A 22,962-nucleotide genomic window follows, 5' to 3' on the forward strand; every position below is an offset into this window, starting at 1 on the left:
GTTGCATGTTTTGAAAGGAGTGGGCGTTGTTTGACTTGTTTATAGGACCAATGGGTAGATCGGTCGCTTGTGTTGGGGAAAATGCAACAGTGAGTCCTTGTATTCTATACTTACCACTGTCTAATGCATTGTATAGACCTCAATTTTACTCACCCGACCCAGCTATGATTTTTTCCGGGGTAGTAGCCTGCGCAGCCGAAGTATGTCTCCCTACAATAAATCAACCATACCCTTCGACTGTTTGCGGATCGGAAAGACGCCGTCGGTGTGGAGGCTCTATTGTACGATACGCTGGAGACGACGAGGAAGATGAGGAAGACCCTGACGAGGAGGTTCAAGAACAAAAGAAGAGGGAGATGGATAGGAAAGAGGCGAATGCACTGAAGGGATGTGATATTCTTGTTACGAGGTGGAGGAGTGGCAGGCCTTACGTCCGCGTAAGTTTTCCTTGGCTTCGCTTCTTTCGGAAGACAGGAGTAGTGACTTTGGATGGATTGGCAGGCTTTCCGGAATGGTAAGACGATCGGAACCCTTGCATGGGTGTTCCACGTCCAGTCTACCGGCATCCTCTCCCGACCATTGGACCAACTCTTGCATTATCCCGTACCGAAAAAGCCCATCGAGAACTTTTCCCTGCATGTACGTAGCTCTTTTCCAACTGTTTACGTGCCCCAATATATGGAGTGTGATGCTAACGACTTCACACTGGAAATCACGGTAACGAACTATACAGGCGAAGCCCGGGAGTACCTTAAGAAACTCATCTCCGCCATGGTGCCACGTTCACCCCAAGTATGACGGGAAAAAATACAGTTCTTATAGCCGCTTTGTACGTGCCCTTTCCTCTTCTCATTCCCCTTCACATCTCCCGTTCTTCCTCTTGCTTCCCATCTTCCGTTCTTCCTCTTGCTTCCCATCTTCTCTTCCTCCTCTCCTTTTCTCGCTCTTTCCAATCACTAACCCATTCCGCCCCTCAGCCTCTCAGCAACAAACGCAAACAAAGCCTTCTCCTGGTCCATTCCAGTAGCGAATTATACCTGGCTTGACTACTGCTTCGTCCAATGGCGCAACCTCAAAGTTGGAGTGGAGAACGAACATTGTCTTTCCCCTGGTGTGGATTTCAGCATGCTCCTTGGGGTGAGGGGCGTGGGTGTGGGACGGGGGGTCCGAGAAAGAAGTGAAGGAGATGGGGGACGATGGTGATGAGTGGGAGGAGGGGGTGCCAAAGCCGGAAGGGCCGAGAGAGGTCCAGAGCCAGGTCGATGGTGACGTGCATATGGCGGATGGGGAGAGGGAGGAAAACTATGGGATGGACGCGGATGGTCTTGCTCCTGACGAAGATTTTAGATTTGACGAAGATGAGGAGGAGGATAGGCACCGGCCTGTGGTCAAGTCAAAGCTCAACGGCGCGTTATCGTCAGGGAAGATAGTCCCCGCCACTATATCATCATCGAACCCTTCCTCCTCGACTGCTAAACCCACTACAAGCAAGGGCTCGGCGAAACTCGTCCCTGTTGCTATTCCTTCGAAAACGCCGACGAAGAACAAGGCCAAGACGAAGGAGCTGGAGCGCGAGCTTGCTCCTTGTCACCAGTCAAGTCGTCCCCTGACAAGTCGCCTGTGAAGTCTGCGCCGGCTTCGCCTATAAGAGCCGCAAAAGTCAAGTCGACGGAAAAGGAAGAGGAAGCGATACCTACCAAGTCGAAGTCAGGACCCACATACAAGAGGAAGACGTCCACGCGAACACACGAAGGAGAGCAGGAGGAGGAAGACGAGGTAGAGGTCACCCCTGCCGTTGCGCCAAAGCCAGAGGCGGGTGCGTCGTACAAGCCGAAACCAAGACCCACGCCACATCATTTGTTACTGGTGGTGCGAAGTGACCATGGTGTTCCAGTGCGTTTTCTCCTGATGGTCGTGGGAATAGATGCCTTGACTGCTATATGCGTGGTGTTGGTTATGTCCTTGGTGCGGGTGGTGGTACCGTGGTGCTGGGCTTGTTCGTAAAGTCGAGTCTTTTCATTACGGCGCCGTGAATGTCGACTTATAAGCCTTGAGCTTGACGTAGCGACGGGCTGTCTTCTTGGTATAGCGGTGTGCCTGCTTCCTGAAGCCCTGGGTTCAATTCCTGATAACTTTACCAACTTTATAATGAATTTTCACGGTGAAAGACTAGCACAGATGAATGCCCTTTGACTAAAATCAAATGGATATCGGTTTATGAGATAATGTATATATACGTATGTACTTTCAGTTTCATGGTCATCCTAATGTTTGACAAGGCGATAACTCAAGGAGAGCGCGAGATTCTACGCAAGTACAATCATGAGCGCCGTCTGACTGGCAGATAAGAGAGACGGCAATACTCGACTATTCCGACTCAGCATCCGAACGCGCAGATGCATTTGCAGGAGCTGGATGACCAACGGGTGGCTGCTATGTTCTAGGATTGTAACCGTTTGCACATAATACCCCAGTTCGGCTACTGAAGGGGGATTAGCGCATACCCTTCCTGGACCTAGCATGGTCACTTCATACGACGACTCCATCGCAGCGCTCTACGAATAGGCCCATCACCACGCGAACCACACGCACCAAGGGCAAGGCACCTTTTTCCATGGCCACGGGAAGAAAATGCGTTGGAACAGCATGTACACTTCCTACTTTTCCTCGTGTGTTCGCGTGGACGTCTTCTTCTTGAATGTGGGGCCTGAATTCGACTTGGCTAGTACCTCCTCTTCCGCTGACTTGACTTGTGCGGGCGTGACAGGCGAAGCCGGCGCAGACGTCAGAGGCGACTTGTCAGGGGACGACGCAACTGGCGACAAGGGGAGAAAGCTCCAGCTCCAGCTCCTTCGCCTGGGCCTTAATCTTCGTCGGCATTTTCGAAGGAATAGCAACAAGGAAGAGGTTCGCCGGACTCTTCCATGTAGTGGGTTTGACAGTTGGGGAGGAAGGTCTTGATGACGATGAAGGAGCAGGTACTTTTTTCCCGGAAGATAAAGCGTCGTTGAGGTTGGACTTGACCACAGGCCGGCGCATCTCCTCCTCTTCATTTTCATCTTCGTCCAAAATTCGCCAGGAGAACGACCGTCCACGTCCATCCCGGAGTGCTCCTCCCTCTCCCCATCAACCAGGCCCTGGACCACCCTCATGCTGGCGTCCGTACCCCTCGGTCCTTCCACCTCTTGCACCGCCTCTCCCCACTCTTCATCATCGTCACCCATCTCCTTCACCTCTTCCTCGATCCCCCGTCCCACACCCACACCCCTCTCCCCAAGGAGCGTGCTGAAATCCACGCCAGGGGGGAAGACGATGTATTTCTCCACCCCAACTGTGAGGTTGCGCCATTGGACAAAGCAATCTTCGAGCCAGGTATGATTCACTACTGGGATAGACCAGGAGAGGGCTTTGGTTGCTTTTGTTCCCGTGAGGCTGAGTAGCGGACTGGGTTAGTGATTGGAAGGAAGAAGGGGAAGCAAGAAAAAAATGGGAAAAAGAGGGAACGGGAAAGAGAAGGGGAAAGGGCACGTACAAAGCGGCTATGAGAACTGTATTTTTTCCCGTCATACTTGGGGTGAATGTGGCGCCCATGGCGGTAATGAGTTTCTTGAGGTACTCCCGGGCTTCGCCTGTATAATTCGTTACCGTGATTTCCTGTGAAGTCGTTAGCATCACAGTCCATATATTGGGGGAGGTAACAAATTGGAAAAAGAGCTGCGTACATGTAGGGAAAAATTCTCGATGGGCTTTTTCGGCACGGGATAATGTAAGAGTTGGTCCAGTGGTCGAGAAAGGATACCAGTAGACTGGACGTGGAATACCCAGGCAAGGGTTCCAATCGTCTTACCATTCCGGAAAGCCTGGCAATCCAATTCAAAGTCAATATTCCCTATTTTTCGAAACAACTGAACAGAAGAACTTACGCGAACGTAAGGCCTCCCACTCCGCCACCTCGTAACAAGTATATCGCATTCCTTCAGTGCATCCGCCTCTTTCCTATCCATCTCTCACTCCTTTTGTTCTTGAACCTCCTCGTCAGGGTCTTCCTCATCTTCCTCGTCATCTCCGGCGTATCGTGCAATCTCGCCTCCACACCGACGAATACCCACCTCGACGGCGTCTCTCCGACCCGCGAACAGTCGAAGGGTACGGCTGAGCAAGATGCGGCGGCCGCCCCATACATTACTGATGTGCGTGTTGGTGTTCGTGTCCACGCCACCAGGCGAAAGGGGTTGAATGGGTGGAGAAGAGCCGTCGGCAGTGGTGTACATCACAGCTGTGGCATACAACGATTTCTTTACTTCATCCTGCTCCGTCCCATCATGTGCTCCATCCTTCTTGGCACCATAATTCACCCCATGCTTCCCCTTCAATAGTGGGGGGTCAGGCCATTCATACGGCGCGATAATTAGCCCTCCCATACCCAAGCGCCCCGCATCGTCGAACCAGTGGGGGAGTACCACTTTTACTTGGGTGAGTTCCTGGAAAATGATACCGCTCCGCCCACCAGTTCGGCTACTGGAGGGGAATTAGCGCATACCCTTCCCAGACCTATTCGCGTGGACGTCTTCTTCTTGAATATGAATCCTGACTTCGACTTCGCAGATACCTCCTCTTCCGCCGACTCGACCTGTGCGTCTTTGACAGGTGAGACAAAGGAGGAAACTCCGGCTCCAGCTCCTTGGCCTTGGCCTTATTCTTCGTCGGCATTTTCAAAGGAATAGCAACAGGGAAGAGTTTCACCGGAGTTCTTCCTCGTAGTGGGCTCAGCAGTCGAGGAGGAAGGTTTTGATGGTGAGTGAAGTAGCAGGTACTTTCTTCCCTGACCATAAAGCGCCGTTGAGTTTTGACTTGACCACAGGCAGGTGCATGTCCTCCTCTTCATCTTCATTTTCGTCGAATCTAAAATCTCCGCCGGGAGCAGGACCGTCCACGTCCATCACATAGTGTTACTCCCTCTCCCCATCCACCATGAGAACTGTATTTTTTCCCGTCATACTTGGGGTGAATGTGGCACCCATGGCGGTAATGAGCTTCTTGAGGTACTCCCGGGCTTAACCTGTATAGTTCGTTACCGTAATTTCCTGTAAAGTCGTCAGCACAATCCATATATTGGGGGAGGTAACAAATTGGAAAAAAGGGTGAAGAGCTACGTACATGCGGGGAGAAGTTCTCTATGGGCTTTTTCGGCACGGGGTGATGCAAGAGTTGGTCCGGTGGTCGGGAAAGGATGCCCGTAGACTGGACGTGGAGCACCCATGCAGGGGTTCCGAGCGTTTTACCATTCCGGAAAACCTGCAAATCCAATCCAAAGTCATTACTCCCTATCTTCCGAAAGAAGGAAAACCTTACGTTAGTTTGATTGGGAGGAGTTTATTGTAGTTGTAGACATACTTCGGCCGCGCAGGCTACTACCTCGAAAGAAAAATCATAGCTGGGTCGGGTGAGTAAAATTGAGGTCTATACAAGACATTAGACACTGTTAAGTAGACAATACAAGGACTCACTGTTGCCAACACAAGCGACCGATCTACCCATTGGTCCTATAAACAAGTCAAACAGCACCCACTCCTCCAGAAATGTGCAACACGAACCATAACAACATACACCCCAGCCTCCACCTCTCCCGAACCCGGTGCGAGTTCGTAACAATGCGTGTGGCATCCTTCAGCGTCGCTGCAGCCTGAGGTGTCGCCCATTGCTGTCAAGAACTTGTCGGAGGTCGTCCTGCCGGTCTTTTGGCACCTATGAGGAGAGAAAGTACGTAGGGATGCGAGCAGTTTCGTCGCTAGGGTGCTCGTCGTTGTTCTGATTCATGCAAGGGAGCTTCGAACACGGGATAAGTAATAGTGAAATGGCAGAAGTATTGAGCCTGTTTGTACCTGTTTCTTCTCGCCTGTAAATTTCTCTAGCAAATGATGGACCTCTCAAAGTTCAGCTTCAAGCGCAGGACAGCGCCCCAAATTCCATTCAACGAGACTACTTAGCTTCACCATCCCGACGGCTCGCGCTTTTTGACTCTTCCTTCAAGCCCAGATATGGATTCCGCAGTCTCCGACCAAACGAGCAAACAAAAGGGTATCTTCCACTACTCTGATGTCTTTTGATTACTTTTGAATATGATTCAGTAGAGCCACTTCTGTAAAGTTATATTCCGTACCTCTGGTTGTTGATGGTACCGAAACCTACGTTAGGTGGCTCGTCACCAATACCATTTGCGACAAGGTGATAAAGCGTAACACCTGAATTTTGTCGGTTACTAATATACTATGGGATCTAACAGAACAAATGTCCTCCCCATCATCCAAACGTTTCCCTCCTTGCGGAAATATTCCTCCTTTCTGTTTCTGCTTGGTTTCTGCTCGATTTCCTCTGGTTATTCACGTGTCTGCGGAACCTCCAATGTCTTTATTCCGTGTCTACAGAAGTTGGCGAGAGGTCGCTCTTGATCTTCCTAGGCAAGTTGTGGACTGCAATATGGTCAATATGAATGCACTCCCAGAAGGGCCCAAGAAAACAACTCGTTACGGGAGTCAGTCCATCAGTGGGTTGCAACGGCGAGCCCGTTCCCACTGACTTTCAACTCCAGCCTCAAAGCGCGGCAGTCGTGGAAATCCCAAGCTAATCACGGCGTTCAACCCTTTCGTCGTTTCATTCGCTGAAATGCATTCATTCACCTGAGATTATGGTCCAATTTACGATCTCCAGCACTGGAGACTGTAATTTTACGGGGTATAGTCGATATCCATGATGAGTCCCTGTCAATTTCCCTTCTGCTCGATGGTTCTGTGCCATTTTACCCCTTGTATTTGAACACGGCAAGTCCAATCCGGGCCGGCCGGCCAAGCCATTTCTGCACGTTCGCCTCGTGGGGTTATCTGGCCTCCCGGCGCTCCCCTCTCTTTCTCTCCCTCATTCTGAACTCTTACGCGCACCTTCGACCACTCTGAATGACCGGAGCACATATTTTTAAAATGCTCATGACATTGACATTAGCGGCGGCACGTTCTACGCTGTGAGTGGAACAGTTAACTACCCACCCAGCAAGCTGATGGCGCTGGAGATCAATATCAACGAGGAAAAGGTCAATGCTATTGTCCTCTTAGGTTACAAAATCGCTCATCCATCTCATCTGATCATCCTTCAGCTCACGAAACTTGGCCCTCTTCTCGCACGCAAGGCCATCTACGACGCTGACTTGGGGGGCGGCGCGACGACAGTGATCCGTGAACCATGCACTGCAGGAACTCGCAAGGAGATTTTAGAGGAGATAATTACATGGGCTAACGACATCTCGGCAGACAGCCCGCCTGTCTTCTGGATGACCGACCGGCCAAGCTGGCTCTGGCAAGACGACCATCGCATATACCATTGCCAAACACTTCGATGAGCTTGAGGAGACAGAACATACTGGACAGAACACCGTCTTGGGCGGAAACTTTCTCTGCTCCCGCCAATTTGAGGAGACAAGACGACAGATCCATATTATTCCCACTCTTGTATACCAGCTTGCCCGAAAGTCGACTTCGTATGCCCACGCCTTGCATAAAGCAGACAAGTTCGACTCAGTTGACAAGTTAAATAAGCAAATGAAGGACCTCCTTGTTGGCCCATGGCAGCAGTGCGAATCGCAACGTCATGTTTACCTCATTCTCGTTGACGCATTGGACGAGATTCAAAACGATGGAGGATCCATGTTTCTTCAAAGCTTACTGGAGGCAATCAACCAACATCGCCTGCAAGGCCTCAAGTTTCTTGTCACAAGTCGGCCAGACCCTTGTATCGTCGAACTCTGCGAGACATTCTCATCCAAGGCAGTTTGCCGCCTGCAAGATGTGCCAATTGAGCATGTAGGATCAGATATCACTCTGTACCTGCAGAGCAAGTTTCCAAAAATTTCAGGCAAGCCGGAAATGAAGACCATGGAACAGCTGGCAGGTGGTCTTTTTATTTCCGCCGCAACCATCGTGAGATATTTGACACCACGTCGAAGGATGGCAGAATCTGAACAATGCAACCTACTGAGCAGGTTGCATAATCAGCAATCATTTTCACCAAGCGGTGCACAGCAGCCATTGCTCATTGACAAGCTCTATCAACAAATCATGTGTGACGCTTTTTCTGACCTTGACGACATCCTCTTTAACTCTCGTCTGTGCATTCTCCATACCTTCCTCTGTACATTCGAATGCACACCAGCATCTCTTACTGCTAGTGTTTGAAAGTTAGGTTAGTTAACCGGAAAATAACCGGAAAATAACCGGACCTAACCGCAACACTAACCTAACCGCGGTTAGGGTTAGTTGATTTCGAAAATGGAATAACCGGTTATTTTGCGGTTAACTAACCGTTAAATAACCGGTTATAACCGGTTATAACCGGTTATAACCAGCCCTATTATACACCTTCAAAACGCACTTGAGAACGTCGAAAACGCTTAAAATTTGACTAAGTTACAGTCAAATCTCTAAAATATCACTCAAATGTGTAGACTTTCAAGGATAATTGCATAAATATGTCAATTCTTCGCCAATTTTAGCGTTCTTGGGCTCGTTTTAAAGCTAGAATATGCAGAAATAATATCTATCAAGATACATATGAACATATTTGCCTTGTTATAACCGATTCTTTATTTTTCGGTCCTAACCGGTTAGTAACTGCAAATAACCGACCGTAACCGGTTAGTTGCGGTCCGGTTCAGTTATTTTAGGTTTCGGGACAAAGGCTAACCGGTCTCGGTCTCGGTTAGAGCCCCTGGGCACCCAATAACCGGACCTAACCGGACTTTCAAACACTACTTACTGCTGCCCTACTTTCTGAATCTGATGAGACTGCCATCACCGTCTTGAACGAACTTCATGCGGTTCTCTATTGTAAAGACAACCAGGTCCTTTGGTATCATGCATCATTTCCAGACTTCATCTTCAGTCAGATTCGTTCAACATTCGAGCTCAGCGACGGCCACCAGATATCCATGTCATGTAGTCAGGCCCAACACCATGCTCTTCTCACAAAATGTTGCTTCAACCGTATGAAGGAGTCGCTACATTTCAATATCGGTGACATAACATCCTCATTTTTACTTGATGCCGAGGACCCAAAGCTGATGCAGCGGGTTGACACCAATATCAAACCATTCCTGAGGTATGCCTCTCGGCACTGGGCTCAGCATTTGGCCCAAACCAATCAAAAGAAGGGGGAGGATCTCAGGGACTGTATCACTGACTTCCTTGATCTTCACATTCTCTTTTGGATTGAGGCAATGAACCTACTTGGATCCAGTGGCCAGTGTAGCAGAATGCTTCAAAACACACGTGAGTGGGTTCTGAAGGTGAGAATATTGTCACCTGAGTTGGGCCACATCTAAAACTGGTAATCAGAATAAGAACAGGGAAACAGAGCTTGCCGCTAACATCGCTGAAGCAGCCAATTTTGCCACCTACTTTACAGCAAATCCACCAGCTTTGTCTACACCACACTTGTATATCTCAGCATTGGCATCTTGGTCAACAGGATCTGCTATGTCACAATGGTGGAGAGAAAACTTCTGTGGCATCCCATCCTTCACTCATAGGAAGGCTAGGGATGTGCCACTGATGTCAATACAAACAGATGCATGCATTGTATCTGTTGCCTTCTCCACTGACAACACCTGCATCATCTCTGGCTCATCTGACAATTTTGTGCGGGTGTGGGATGCATCAACAGGGGCTGAGCTGAAGGTGCTTGAGGGCCACACAGATACTGTCTGCTCTGTTGCCTTCTCCAATGATGGCACCCGCATTGTCTCAGGCTCATCTGACAATTCTGTGCGGGTGTGGGATGTGTTGACTGGGGCTGAGCTGAACATGCTTAATGGCCACATGAAAAATGTCTTGTCTGTTGCCTTCTCAATTGATGGCACCCACATCATCTCTGGCTCATCTGACAATTCTGTGTGGGTGTGGGATGCAGTGACTGGGGCTGAGCTGAATGTGCTCAATGGCCACATAAAACCTGTCTGGTCTGTTGCTTTCTCCACTGATGGCACTCGCCTTGTCTCTGGCTCAGAAGACACGTCTGTGTGGGTGTGGGAGGCATTGACTTGGGCTAAGCTTAAAGTCCTTAAAGGCCACACAGAAATTGTCTCGTCTGTTGCCTTCTCCACTGATGGCACCCGCATCGTCTCTGGCTCATATGACAATTCTGTGCGGGTGTGGGATACATCAACTGGGGCTGCACTGAATGTGCTCATTGCCGGTCAAACAAGACCTGTGTGGTCTGTTGCTTTCTCCACTGATGGCACCCGCATCGTCTCTGGCTCATCTGACAATTCTGTGTGGCTGTGGGATGTGTCAACTGGGTCTGAACTGAAGATGTTTGAGGGTCACATGGGACATGTCTTGTCTGTTGCTTTCTCCTCCGATGGCACCCGTATTGTCTCTGGCTCAGAAGACAAGTCTATGTGAGTGTGGGATGCATCGACTTGGGGTGAGCTGGATATGCTTGATGGCCACACGGAAATTGTCTCATCTGTCGCCTTCTCCAATGATGGCACCTGCATCATCTCTGGCTCATCTGATAATTCTGTGCGGGTGTGGGATGTGTCAACTGGGGCTGAGCTGAAGGTGCTCCATGGCCACATGGAAACTGTCTGGCCCATTGTTGATGGCATTCACATCATCTCTGATCACTCATCTGACAATTGTGAGCCTGTGCGGGTGTGGCAAGAATTAACTGGGGCTGAGCTGAAGGTGCATGAGGACCACACAGGTATTGTCAGGTCCACTGTCGCCTTCTCTCCTGATGGCACTCGCATCATCTCTAGCTCATTCGGCAATTCTGTGCGGGTATGGGATGCATTATCTTGGGCTGAGTTGAATGTGTTGAGAGGTCACACAGCAATGGTCTCATCTGTTGCCTTCTCCAATGATGGCACCTGCATTGTCTCTGGCTCAGAAGACCATTCTGTGCGGGTGTGGGATGTGTTGGCTGGGGCTGAGCTGAATGTGCTTGTGGGCCACAAGGGAAAGGTCTGGTCTGTTGCCTTCTCCCCTGATGGCAGCCGCATTGTGTCTGGCTCATCTGACAAATCTGTGCGGTTGTGGGATGCATCAACTGGGGCTAAGCTGAAGGTGATTAAGGGCCACACAAACACTGTTTGCTCTGTTGCCTTCTCCAATGACGGCACCCACATTGTCTCTGGTTCAAAAGACAATTCTGTGCGGGTGTGGGATGCATCAACTGGGGCTGAGCTGAAGGTTCTCAGTGGCCACACAAAAACTGTCTTGTCTGTCGCCTTCTCTGCTTATGACACCCACATCATCTCTGGCTCATCTGACCATTCTGTGCGGGTCTGGGATGCATCATTTGAGGCTCAGACAAAGGTGCCAAATATTCACACATGTTCACCAAACCCCAACACCTCTCCTGCTGATAACACCACAGATGATGAATCTGCACGCTTGTCCATTGTAGGTCATGCTTACCCTGCCTGGACCACTGATACAAAACCCTGGATTTGTTCTGCACTTGGTGGATATCAGCTCATGTGGGTCCCAGAGATGGCTTATCCATACACCCGCCTTGTAATTTCCTGCAAAGGGTCTGCCATCATCAACTTCCGAGATTCCAACATTGGCTGTGATTGGGCTAACTGTTATACACCCACCTAGACATGGTAGTATATTAATGTCTTGTGTTTCCATCATACCAACTTTTATATCCAAATATGCAGGTCTTAGGAATCCTATAACAGATCAAATTTCTGGATTATCTCATGTTTACATCGCCAATTACTCATCATCTTTATCACTTGAACCACCTGTATTGCCTGCATGTCTTGTCTCCCTCCTCCACTGTCAACAGATTAAGGGCCAGCACAACTGCAGTGTACACATTTATTTAACACACATCACTGTGTCTTTACAAATCCATTAAAAGGCCTTTTTTTTTTTCGAAAACAGTGGGGCAGCCAAATGATTAGTACCTGTGAAAAGAGGAACCAATATATGAATTTGATCAGTTCGCTACCTACCCCATGACATCCTGTTGTTTTTTTAAAAAATGGTCAAATTAGATTCTGCTTCAATCAAATGCAAGTTCTCTTGGCACTCAATTGGAAGTCCAATCACAAGAAACATAGTGCAAGATCCCAAACTGGGATAGCCAGAGCAAGTGCAACACCTTTTCCAGGCTGAAATATTGTGGGGGCAGGCTAATAAATATGTAGGGTAATACTCTTTGTTGTAATTAGATTTTTCCCTTTCCACAAAGAGGAAAGTCATTGAATATTCTCACTCAGAATAGTTGAACAGATCCAAACAAAGAGTCCTTTTTCAGAAATTTCATTCTTTCCGGCCTCTTTTCACAACATGTATCAATTTTCTATGGCATCTGAAAACAAAGGATCCCTTTCCTTTGGCTTTCCTCTTTATCTTACTCACCTGTTTACCTTTTACTACAATATCACAAACAGGAAAATCTTTCAAGTCTTTCAGCTTTTGTTCACCCTTTACTAGCTAAGAAAAGGCAATGCAACTTTCTTGGCCCGGATTTTCAAGAACTCCATGCCTTTCCCCACAAGAAAAAACTCAGTGATGCTCCTGGAAAGGCAAGGTGTCACACTTTCCATGACTCAACCAGGATTGCGATAGTAAACTCCTTCCAAAATGGTCAATGTTTCTCGTGAATACTGTAAACCAAAGAAAAACGTGTCAGAGATCATGAGACCGCGGCTAGCCGGCAGGCCGATCTTTCTTTCTCTTTTTTGGGAGAGAGTGGTACTTGATCGGAGGTAACTTGATAAGGGAACGCGTCGGGCGTCGGGGTCGGGTAAAGGTGTAGTTGCGGGCTGCATACTTCGCTGAATGATCAAATACTGGGCAACGGAGGATGTTTGAGTGTTTGAAGGTGCCTGTCTGTGCCCCCCATTTTTATTTCTTAGGTACGGTATATCTAGGCTGGTCTATGGTTAGCAGTAAAGCCCATTCCTTGACGTTTTAATGCTGTCGATCAAGCTTAAATACCAATCGCCGAGGACGCGTGGATTTCATTTAACGTTAATCATAAGTACAGGTAAGTCATCACACTCCATGTCACGGTCAGTCGCTCGATATCAGCGCTGAATCGGCGCTTGTTTCCCCACCCATGTCCAGAGCACGTATAAGCGGCTGATGTATCCCTCTTACTCTCGCACCGTTACCGATTTAGTTTTGTCTCGCAAAGAAACGGGTGATGGTGCCGATATGTAGATGTGTCGTTGAAGACTGACACTGCTGTACTGAGATGGGAACTGTCGAACTATTTGGCATTCGTGAGACTCAGCGGATGAAAACGGTGGGTTACCCTGTAGGCCACAGTAGGTTAAACGTTCCTTCAAACGTATACTTACGATATGCCCGACTGGACAGTTCCTGAACGTTGAACCTTGGAGATCGATTGGAGCTCGAGATTTGATATGTAACTAGACGCTGGTTGCCACTGGATTAAAATTTTAAATAATGAAATTTCGGAGGCGTACTAGGATACGGCTCTCGTGATATGTCTTTCCGTCCATTTTGTTTTGAAACTCGAGGGGCGTCGTTGGTCGCTTCAAAGCAGTGGGCGCTGGGCGGCCTCCTGCGACGAGAGCAGTCGTTACTTACATCGCTCTGAAATTGGGGGTCAGGGCCTCACGATCGGCTATTGCCATCCAACGCCATCTCTCACCCTTTGAAAACACGAGCTTCGGTGGTACTTTCGTCTCGCTCGGTGCCGTCTGAATCTAGCATTACCAGGGCCACGAAAAGTTGTGTAATTCGCTGTATCTTCGGTATTACCTTAATCCAAGGATTCCAAGACGACTCTGGGCAAGGGACTTACTGATACTTGGTTGCGGGATGGATTGGCCGGATTGTACGTGATTGATGGATGTGTCTTGTCGGAATGTAGACTTGATAAAGAATTGAAAGAGGTGGTGGGGTGAAAGTGGATTGTGAATACATTCGTCACATTGACAATGAGCGTCAGTCCGTCAACCCTCCCTGGAGGAAAGGACGAAGCTACCGAGTCGGAATGTCGTGAGATCTTGTAGATCTTGCAGGGCCCGGCTAGCCGAGAAGAGCGATCTAATTGGTACTGTTTTGGTAGTGATAGACAGTGTTTGTTACGGCTTTGTTGTGCCTTGGGAATAGTTTTAACCTGGTTTGTAGTGATTGGGATTCCCCGCGCTTTTCTCCCTTCTCTTATGGTCCTTCAATAATCTGTGCTTTGTCGTTTCCTCTCTCCTTCCTCCCCTCCCGCCCTTGTCCCCCGCCGCAACAAGGACACCGCCTGGAGTGAGTACATTGTCCGACTATATGCGCCTTATACAATGCTGAACTGACTTGCACAGATCTCGCGACCCTTGCCGGCCTCTCATTACCCGCCCTACTTACTCAACGCTTGAGCCCTGCTCGCGACTTGTACTAACTAACGACAACAACAAAGGGCCTCCGCTGAGTAATCGCGTACCCTTCCCAACGACATTCTTTCTATCCACCAATGGCCATGGCTCTCCCCCCCGACGACAACGCCAACACCTCCGTCTCCCCAACCCAGAACGAACACTCCACTCAACGACAACCACAAGCCACACAGGATCAGCAGCAGCCCAATCAGCCAGCTGCCCCCACAGCCACCAACACCGCCCAGCAGATCAAACGTAAACCCAGCAGAAGGGCAAACACCGCTGAACGACGGGCTACTCACAATGCCGTCGAGCGGCAGCGCAGGGAAACACTCAATGGTCGATTCCTCGTAAGTCTATCTTTAATTTTCTTCGTTGATGTGCTTAAAAAAAACATTTGATTTGTAGGATCTAGCCGCACTCCTCCCAAATCTTTCCCAAATCAGGCGTCCCTCTAAATCCTCCATCGTCAACTCTTCCATAGCGCATATAAATGCATCACGCAGGCACCGCCTCCTCGCCGCTCGTGAACTCCGCCTTGTTAAACTTGAATCTGATGCCCTCCGGCGGGAACTCAATGAGTGGCGCGACCGCGCCGCACTTCCGCGGATTGAGGAGCCTATGCGCTCGGACGGGTTCTCCATGATCCTGTCAGGCGAGTTAGAGGTCATTGCAGCTGTCCCTGGTGATGGGGACGAAGAAGACGGGTATGATGGGGAAGGAGGGAATGACGGTGGCTATGGAGGCGCATATATGGATGATATTGAGGAAGAGGGACCGTACTCGACTGTTCCAACTCAGCACCCGAACGCGCAGATGCATTTGGAGGAGATGGATGACCCACGGGTAGCTGCGATGCTCAAGAACAGCAACCCATTTGCGCACAACATTCCTCCTCCCAGTTCAGCAACTGGAGGGGGATTACCGCATATCCTTCCTAGACCCAGCATGGTCGCCTCATACGACAACTCTATCGCAGCCCTCTATGAACAGGCCCAGCACCACGCAAACCACCACCCCCACCAAGGACATAACCAACACCACGCATATACCAGCCAAGGCACCTTTTTCCACGACCACCAAGAGAAAATGCACTGGAACAACATGTACACTTCGCACCACCAGCAACAAATGATGCACCACCAACAACAACAACAAATGATCCAGGCTCAATGGAGCTTGTACACGCCGCCTGCCACTTCACACGGGCTGCCACCCAACTCCAACTCCCATCCCACGAATGGAGCGGGGAGTCACTCAAATCATAGCTCGCCATCTCCCCCGCACTCGGCTTCGGGCTCGGGGTCACCGCCCCACCATTCCACCTCTTCGTCATCCATGGTATCTTCTTCCGCAGCGTTCGCCCCTGATGGCGGGTACGCTTTCAGCGGCACTTCGCAGCCTGTACCTATGCGCCGGCGTCGGTCTGCGTCCTCTGCCGCTTCTGGGTCAGGATACGTTGGCTCTCCTACTGGATATGGTGGCTCATACGGTTCTCCGGCGTACGCGGCTTCTCCTTCTGGGTATGGAGGTTCCTATACGGGTTCTCCGCCCGGTAATGGGAATAACGCAGGAAATGGAGGGGATAGCCCTGCGTATGAACTGGCGATTGGGCAGGGGGAGTATGGGGTTGGTGTTCCGCGCAGGGGCGCATATATTGAGATGGGGGTTGGGGGGATGGCGGGGTTGAATGGGATGCAGCAGCAGCAAGCTGTTGTTGGTGGGATGATGATGTGATCGTCCCGTTTGCGTTGAGCGCCGGTTCGACGAATGTATGCGCCTCGGTTCGTGTATGGGATCATCATCCGCCCTTCAAGTATACCCATGCTACCCTTCCCCTCTTCAAGTGTATGCGCCTCCTCTCCCACAGCCGCTCGTCGGTGCTTGTCATATTGTCTGGATCTGTTCGTGTATTATGTTTTACTAGTTCTTTGGCATCATACCCAGTCTGATATCCCTCCCTACTCCTCCCTGCTTGTTCTACTATGTCTCCCTCCGATACTCCGTCCTGTGGACCTCCCTCCGATTTCTGGTGGCTGATCACCAAATCCCCCTCCCCATTCCTTTGGCACGTCGTCTCGTGGGTTTCCTCCCAACCAACTCCCTCCATCCATCGGCTACTACCAGCTTTCTTAATCCCGCCCCTCGCCTCCTACGTAATTCCCATCGTCATTGCTCTATCTACACTCACGTCGCGTCATGCCCCTTACCCCCTCGCTGCCTCTTGAAGGCCGCTCCGCACTTTGTAGCGAAAACTCCAGCCAGCTATTCATTCGATTCATCAAGCTTCAAGGCTTGCTCAGCCGAAAATTCTCTATCCCCGCTACCGTCTACGTACTCAATGTAGCCAATCGATTATCAAACAATCACTCTCGTTTTACCCCCCCCCCCCTTTTTTTTCCACCTTTTTCACCACCACCCCGCCCTCTCCTTTTTTTGTTGCGCTACATACTGTTTGAGAACAGGTTCAAAAGGTTATATTATTTGTATCTTCCCCCTCCCCTTCTTACCCTCCTTTACAACAAATAGCACCGAGCATACGTCGTGAATAGTGAAAGTGAAAAAAGGGTGGCGATGGGATGTTTTGTGTATGTAGGCATAGATAATTTGGTGGTGCAGGAATGTTACATAGAAGTCTTTGAATATTACTTAGACGTCTTCTTAGAGTGGATTGTTATTCCCATAAACATAAAAAAATCCCCATCTCGCATTCTGGTCCCACTAATTCACAAAAATCCGGCTATCATATGCATGATCATAGACGCAAGTGCCAAGGAAATTTTCACTAGTCTGGATTTCTCGAAATCCTTCTGCCCAATTCAGCTGCACCACAAATGGCTTGGTACACTGACGAAAATCAACTATACCAACTTGAGCTAGGCCTTTCAGTAGTACATAGTTCGTATCGCTAAAGGCCCGACGGGATAAGCCGTAGTAGTTACGCCATTCGAGTTCTCCCAAAACTCTAAAATTCAATCGTAAGAACAACCGGAACATAAGGGGAAAAGTTAACTTGGAAGTTGTGGGGTAAATAATGATGATCAATGGTTCCGGCCAATTAGAAAATTCAGCTCACAAGAACTTGAAGGGGAGAGTGTGTGGATTTTCATTAGATGGGTTGGCGTGCAAGTGCCATTTGAAGTGGGTGCGGTAATTTTTGTAATATACCCCTGTAAGAGCTTGGAGTCGATTCCTCAGAGCGAAGAAACCATGGAAATTTCGCGACGCCGTTGGATCCGTGCCCGGATCTCACAAGACGGCAAGCAAGTAAGTAACATCTGGTGCTCGCCGCCAATCGTGGTACGCTCTCTTATCTCTAGCTCACGCGACAGTCGACGATGCGCCTTGCCCAGAAAATTCTGATGGATTTTCCCTGCGCACAATGTTGAATGATACAATATTCAATTGAGTCGTACGATTGACAATAATGACATGAATATGGGGAAAATAAGGATGTAGCACTTGATCAAAGGCGGGAGGTCATGGGACGCGTCGCGAAGGAGAAGAAGCCTGAAAGTCGGAGTCGATATTCATATTTGTATTCGAATTTCGTTGGATGGGGGTTGTTCAGGGACCTGTCTTGCCTGTTCTGTAAATGTGGGTCTGATCAGGTCTGATCGCGATAAACGACGCCCCGTCAAATGGACAAAAAATTATAGAGCCTAGAATCGCATGAAGTGCAGAATCGAAAGAGGAACAATGGCGATGAGGAAAACGAGGAAAGGATGCTATTTTTGGATGGGCCCGGATAGGGCCGGCTACCGGGACAATGTAGCCGCCATCAGAAAACGTTTGATCCACGATCGCCGTTGATCGCGCGACTTTCGCTCCTCAATCCTTCAAGTTACAGTTATGGCAGCGAATCAAGACAGCGGCGCTCATGCAACGCTACCCTTCCGCGAAGCGTGGACTAGCGTGGACACTGAAATCGGATCTTGTGAGTTACATCACGGGCTAATTTTGATCAAGGATTTTTACGACCGGAGAGGGGAATGCCGTCAAAACTTTGAATCCAAGATCCTTGATAGCACCAAGATAGCACCAGTACTTCAGCCTTGAACAGGTAAGACTCGAGAGCCGGGGCGTAACGTAACCGGATTTGACTCCGACAAGAGTCTTTGGGCATATCTGGATGGCAGTATGTGGAATGATGACGCTGATACAAGAGGTGGATCATTCGCCATGTATGTCCAAAACGAAAACCCTCCACGACATCGAAATGGGCGTCAGCCGTTGACGTCGCACCGATTCAAGATGTCTTCTTGGATGATGCACTTTCCTTGCTTTTCTCCCCCTTACTTTCAATGTTCATAGACGCAGTACAATCCACACAGACACAAAAAGCCCGGCTGCTTGCAACTCAATGGAATCGCCTTGACCGTAAGTATTACGAAAGTCTGACTGCTCCTGCATATGGTTTTCCCCAGAAAATATGGTGCCTGTCGCCATCGGCAAAGCGCTCAAAAGGTCTGTCTCCTGTCATATAAACTCCATGTATGTATCCCACAAATATTCAGGGACCCACATGTCGCCACCCCTTAACACACAGTCACTCTTTCACCATCGGACGCGGTCGCATGGAATCTATTTCCTTTTTATGACGACGGAACTCGACCGCGTGAGCGGGTTCCCAGCAGGTTCGACGTTAAGGTCTTTATCCGCCACATTTGGACCTTGAGAATTCCAGAAATATCTCAGCGAAAGCGAAGCATCTTGAAGCTGAAGGAGGCCGCCGCACGTACTTTCTGGGACAAGACGATTTACATCTGTCCTGCTATTTCTATGGTTTCAACGTTGTCGTCACCAAATCATCGGTGCCTTTCAATTGTGGGCCCCCCGCATCCAACCCGCATCTGCAGGCATCCGCCAGTATCAAGCGGTGAGCATTGTTAATATCAAGTTAATATCGAGAGTCGGTACATGACCGAGATACCCTTTCCGGTCCCATGACTCCATCACACGGTAGTGAAGGAGAGAGACGGTGACTTATTCGAATCAACGAGTTTCCCAGCTCACAGAATATCTTGCAGGGATATTCTCCATGCGACGCACCCTCTCGCACGTCTGCCACATCAGTTGTCTGATCTTTGACGGACCAGATTCCTGTTCTTGTGCGTCAATCTGTTTCTCTCAGGTGGAGGCGCTGGGTACCTAGATTGATGCGATTTGTTGGAGCCAAATCCTCGACGCCAACATCATATCGTTGCATAGCCTTGACGCATAAGTTCGCTGGGGCACATTCGCGCCTATACACAATCATCGTAGGATTTCGCCGTACAAATTTATTTATTCAACTTACCTCCGAAAGAAAGAAAAACTACGCAGCCGTCGCGAACAGACACACTGTATATCTCCAAATCAAAATTGATGAAGAACCTCAAACACTTCCTTATCGAAGGGATGACGAATGACATTTTCACCTGCTAAATGGCTGCCAAAGATGATACCTTTTGACAGTTGATGGAACGCCATTGATCATCCTTTTTATCATCGCGAATGGATATACGGAGACGCCCGTTCACCGTACTATTTGAATCTTTCATATGAAAATCAAGCTGTTGAGTTCGGGTACACGCGCGATGGCGATGATGAACGCACCTAGAAATCATTGCAGCCGTGCTGAGGTCGGCTCATAATTCTCAAACGAAAGCAAGAGATTGAGTGATAGTTACTGTAACTAATTAGCGCCTTCCTACTTACCCAGTAAAGATATTCCCGTCCCTCGGATTTCGAGTCTAGAGTCATATTGGAGTGATAGCATTGCAGTGGAGTTATTTCAACTGCTTTATTACAGCTAACTGCATAACCGCAAGGGGGGAGCGGGATTTGAATCTGCCATATGGGGTCGGTTGGTTAGTCCGGCTGGCAGGCTGTTAAAAAAAATTTATTTCAAGTACCAATTTTGGGTAATTTACAGGCTGGGTGAGCTCAGATCAGGCTGGTGCACTTTCTGAGGTGTTTAACATGCTGTCCTCACTTACCAAGTGGGATATTTCCTAGGATGACCCTTCCAGAAGGATTAAGTGCTATTTACACTTAGAAGGATAATCCATTCTAAGAAACCTGGTATATGATTTGACAATATTTGAGATGACAATCATTATCTATCAACATTGCAATGCAACAGTCCCTTCATGCACAATTGGTCTTCAAACCTACTACAAGTGACACAAAGGGAGTAAGCAATGCACCAAGAACAAGCAGGAGAGCAAGGGAGAGAGAGGAGTGTGCAAAAGCAAGGAAGGCAAACAACAATGAAAGTTCTTCACTGCACATCCACAGGAACAACACAGGAAGCATGTACACCTGCACCATCAGTATCTGCAGCCCAGGTCCTTGTGAAGCCTATCAAGCTCCATGCATCAACCATGACACACATCTTGGGTTCAAGGAAGGGCCAGCAAACAAAGGCGTGCAGTGTAGATAAGATGGTGGGTAACACGACACCCAAAAATACCCAAAACATGTGATTTATTTATAGATTCTACCTATATATGGAAGGTTGTTCACACGCCTGGTTGGTAGTGTTGCCGAAGTCCGGTTTGGTTCCGGTCAAACCAGGAACCAAACCGAAAAATAAACCACAGTTTTCAGACTGTCAGGAACCGGTTACAAACGGTTAAACTGTAGTTAAACTGATGGTTTGACCACCCAAACATCCAAGTGAGTTTATGCTTGTCCGATTCACTTTGGACCATCAAATTCTTCTATAAACATATGAGCAATATGTCTACTACCTATAAGTTGTATAAAAACACTGTAGGTAGTCTCTAGAACGCAAATAGATTTTTTGCAGCATGTGTGACACGTCACACAGCTGATTGTGACTTGCTTGTGACGGTAATGCAGATGAAAGTTAACACAAAGATATCACCTTCAATGCAAAGATGTTTGTTGAAAGTCATCTTCAAATTACACTCCAGGCTTCCATAAGTAGGTTTGTAATTTTTCAGAGTGAAAATCTTAGTATTGCTAATGCAACAATACTTTTGCATATATGTATGTCTAAATATGGGTAAACAAAGTGGTTCTATTTGGTTTAACCGGTCACAAACGGTCTGGTCTGGTAAATTGAAGGAAAACCGGTGGAACCAGACCGGAACCGGACCAAATCGGACTTCGGCAACACTACTGGTTGGTTAGTCCAGCCGTAGTGGTGTTACGAAAAAAATCAACATGATATATTAAATTAAAATTGTGCTCCCCCCTTGCATAACCGTAGACCATATCTAAATTTTACTTTGTGCGCCTTTATTTGTACAAACAACTGTATTAGGTAGAACGCCCTTCCGCTCCACCCTTATGACGTGTGGGGCAGGATTGGAGCGTTTGGAGCAACTACCGAAACGGTGCTAGCATCAGGAAAACTACACATCACTTCTCGAACTTACTCACTTGAAAGATCACTTTGAAATCACTTCAATCACTTCGGCACTTCAAGTTACAGCCACAACCTCCTTTCAAACTCAAAGTGAGTCCAAGTGGGATCCAAGTCATTCACCTCAGTAAGTCATAAGTGCCCAAAAGCCGTCGGGGTGCTCAAACACGTTAGAAATTATTCACAAGTCCATTCGAAGTCCGACGACATGTGACGATGTTGAAATTTTCACCATCGCTTTTTCTCTTCAACGTTCATCATAACTAGCAACTGATACGGTCTCCAATCTGCCCTCGCCAAATCCCAGTGCAGTTTGTGCCTGCTCGCTCGCCGACGTGGAAAACAAACCATAATGCCGACCTTGAGCTCCTCTTTGACCCAGAACTCATTCCCGCCGATGTCAAATCCCAGCTCGGGCCTGATCTGCACGTTCGTCATTGCTCAGCGAGCCCTGCACGACACACTGACCCTCACGCAGATACGTCCTCTAGCCAAGACAGACTACACGCGCTCGCCGCACCTGTCAGTTCTCTCTGTCCTCACCATTGTGTCCGATCCATGTGTGGAGGCATACTCAGCAGCCTTTGACAAGCACCGCCGCTCTCCCTTCACTTACTCGAAGTACTTCACTGTTGTCATAATCCACAAACCCACCGACCAGATCGTTGCCGTCGGCTGTGTCTTTATCGAGCAAAAGTGTCTCAGAGGCCTTGGTAAGGTAGGCCACATAGAGGATATTGCGGTGAATAAGAACGTGCAGGGAAGGAAGTTGGGGTTGATGGTTATACAGGCGCCTACGGCGATTAGTGAGGGGCAGGGATGTTACAAGACGATCCTGAACTGTAGCGACGATAATGGTTTGTTCCCTTCTTCCCTGCCCGTCTCCTTCTCACGACTTTACCCTACCCAGGTACCACCTCCTCGCTTACATCTACACTGCCTTCCACCATGCACATATGGAGAATCCTACCGCGGTCTTCGTCGTGCCCAAATTTAGCTCATTCGCACCCAGATGGAGAATTCCACCGCCGTTTTCGCTATGCCTATTCAACAGTTGGGTACGTCTCCTCTTCCCTTCCCTTCTGCATGATCATATTTTCGTGCAGGCGGAGTGCGTGTTCAGGTTCCAGGTCACAGGGGTTTCTACTGCCGGCATCCTGGATCATAAGGAAGAGGC

The 22,962-nt window shown here is 48.8% G+C and overlaps 8 protein-coding genes across 8 annotated transcripts; 5 read left to right on the plus strand and 3 right to left on the minus strand.

Annotated features, from left to right (window-relative positions):
* Positions 1-81: 81 nt before the first annotated feature.
* Positions 82-1,203, plus strand: LACBIDRAFT_300036 (uncharacterized protein; the record flags this gene model as incomplete). The annotated part of the gene is made up of 5 exons (XM_001882751.1): positions 82-89; positions 137-437; positions 502-774; positions 823-896; positions 978-1,203. The coding sequence occupies 5 exons, from the start codon at positions 82-84 to the stop codon at positions 1,201-1,203; spliced, it is 882 nt and encodes a 293-aa protein (XP_001882786.1).
* Positions 1,204-2,657: 1,454 nt separating this feature from the next.
* On the minus strand, positions 2,658-4,004 carry LACBIDRAFT_300037 (uncharacterized protein; the record flags this gene model as incomplete). Its single annotated transcript, XM_001882874.1, has 4 exons — positions 2,658-3,444; positions 3,533-3,654; positions 3,723-3,860; positions 3,924-4,004. 4 exons carry the CDS (start codon positions 4,002-4,004, stop codon positions 2,658-2,660), a joined length of 1,128 nt encoding a protein of 375 aa, XP_001882909.1.
* A 3-nt stretch (positions 4,005-4,007) lies between these two features.
* Positions 4,008-4,421, minus strand: LACBIDRAFT_300038 (uncharacterized protein; the record flags this gene model as incomplete). The annotated part of the gene is made up of 1 exon (XM_001882875.1): positions 4,008-4,421. The coding sequence occupies one exon, from the start codon at positions 4,419-4,421 to the stop codon at positions 4,008-4,010; it is 414 nt and encodes a 137-aa protein (XP_001882910.1).
* Positions 4,422-5,054: 633 nt separating this feature from the next.
* LACBIDRAFT_300039 (uncharacterized protein) lies at positions 5,055-5,699 on the minus strand (the record flags this gene model as incomplete). Its single annotated transcript, XM_001882876.1, has 5 exons — positions 5,055-5,084; positions 5,158-5,295; positions 5,395-5,460; positions 5,508-5,543; positions 5,595-5,699. The coding sequence occupies 5 exons, from the start codon at positions 5,697-5,699 to the stop codon at positions 5,055-5,057; spliced, it is 375 nt and encodes a 124-aa protein (XP_001882911.1).
* Positions 5,700-8,974: 3,275 nt separating this feature from the next.
* On the plus strand, positions 8,975-11,654 carry LACBIDRAFT_328764 (uncharacterized protein; the record flags this gene model as incomplete). The annotated part of the gene is made up of 5 exons (XM_001882752.1): positions 8,975-9,331; positions 9,381-10,413; positions 10,450-11,366; positions 11,458-11,530; positions 11,584-11,654. 5 exons carry the CDS (start codon positions 8,975-8,977, stop codon positions 11,652-11,654), a joined length of 2,451 nt encoding a protein of 816 aa, XP_001882787.1.
* Positions 11,655-14,502: 2,848 nt separating this feature from the next.
* On the plus strand, positions 14,503-17,070 carry LACBIDRAFT_294648 (uncharacterized protein; the record flags this gene model as incomplete). The annotated part of the gene is made up of 3 exons (XM_001882753.1): positions 14,503-14,757; positions 14,816-16,036; positions 16,335-17,070. 3 exons carry the CDS (start codon positions 14,503-14,505, stop codon positions 16,752-16,754), a joined length of 1,896 nt encoding a protein of 631 aa, XP_001882788.1. The 3' UTR covers positions 16,755-17,070.
* Positions 17,071-18,259: 1,189 nt separating this feature from the next.
* Positions 18,260-19,290, plus strand: LACBIDRAFT_328766 (uncharacterized protein; the record flags this gene model as incomplete). Its single annotated transcript, XM_001882754.1, has 5 exons — positions 18,260-18,344; positions 18,471-18,545; positions 18,722-18,787; positions 18,835-18,874; positions 19,095-19,290. 5 exons carry the CDS (start codon positions 18,260-18,262, stop codon positions 19,288-19,290), a joined length of 462 nt encoding a protein of 153 aa, XP_001882789.1.
* A 2,846-nt stretch (positions 19,291-22,136) lies between these two features.
* On the plus strand, positions 22,137-22,641 carry LACBIDRAFT_154298 (uncharacterized protein; the record flags this gene model as incomplete). Its single annotated transcript, XM_001882755.1, has 2 exons — positions 22,137-22,214; positions 22,264-22,641. Coding segments are annotated over 2 exons (456 nt in total), but the record flags the coding sequence as incomplete, so codon positions are not given.
* Positions 22,642-22,962: the final 321 nt, after the last annotated feature.

Source organism: Laccaria bicolor, genomic scaffold (assembly GCF_000143565.1).
Source record: "Laccaria bicolor S238N-H82 LACBIscaffold_18 genomic scaffold, whole genome shotgun sequence".
Classification (NCBI taxonomy): domain Eukaryota; kingdom Fungi; phylum Basidiomycota; class Agaricomycetes; order Agaricales; family Hydnangiaceae; genus Laccaria; species Laccaria bicolor.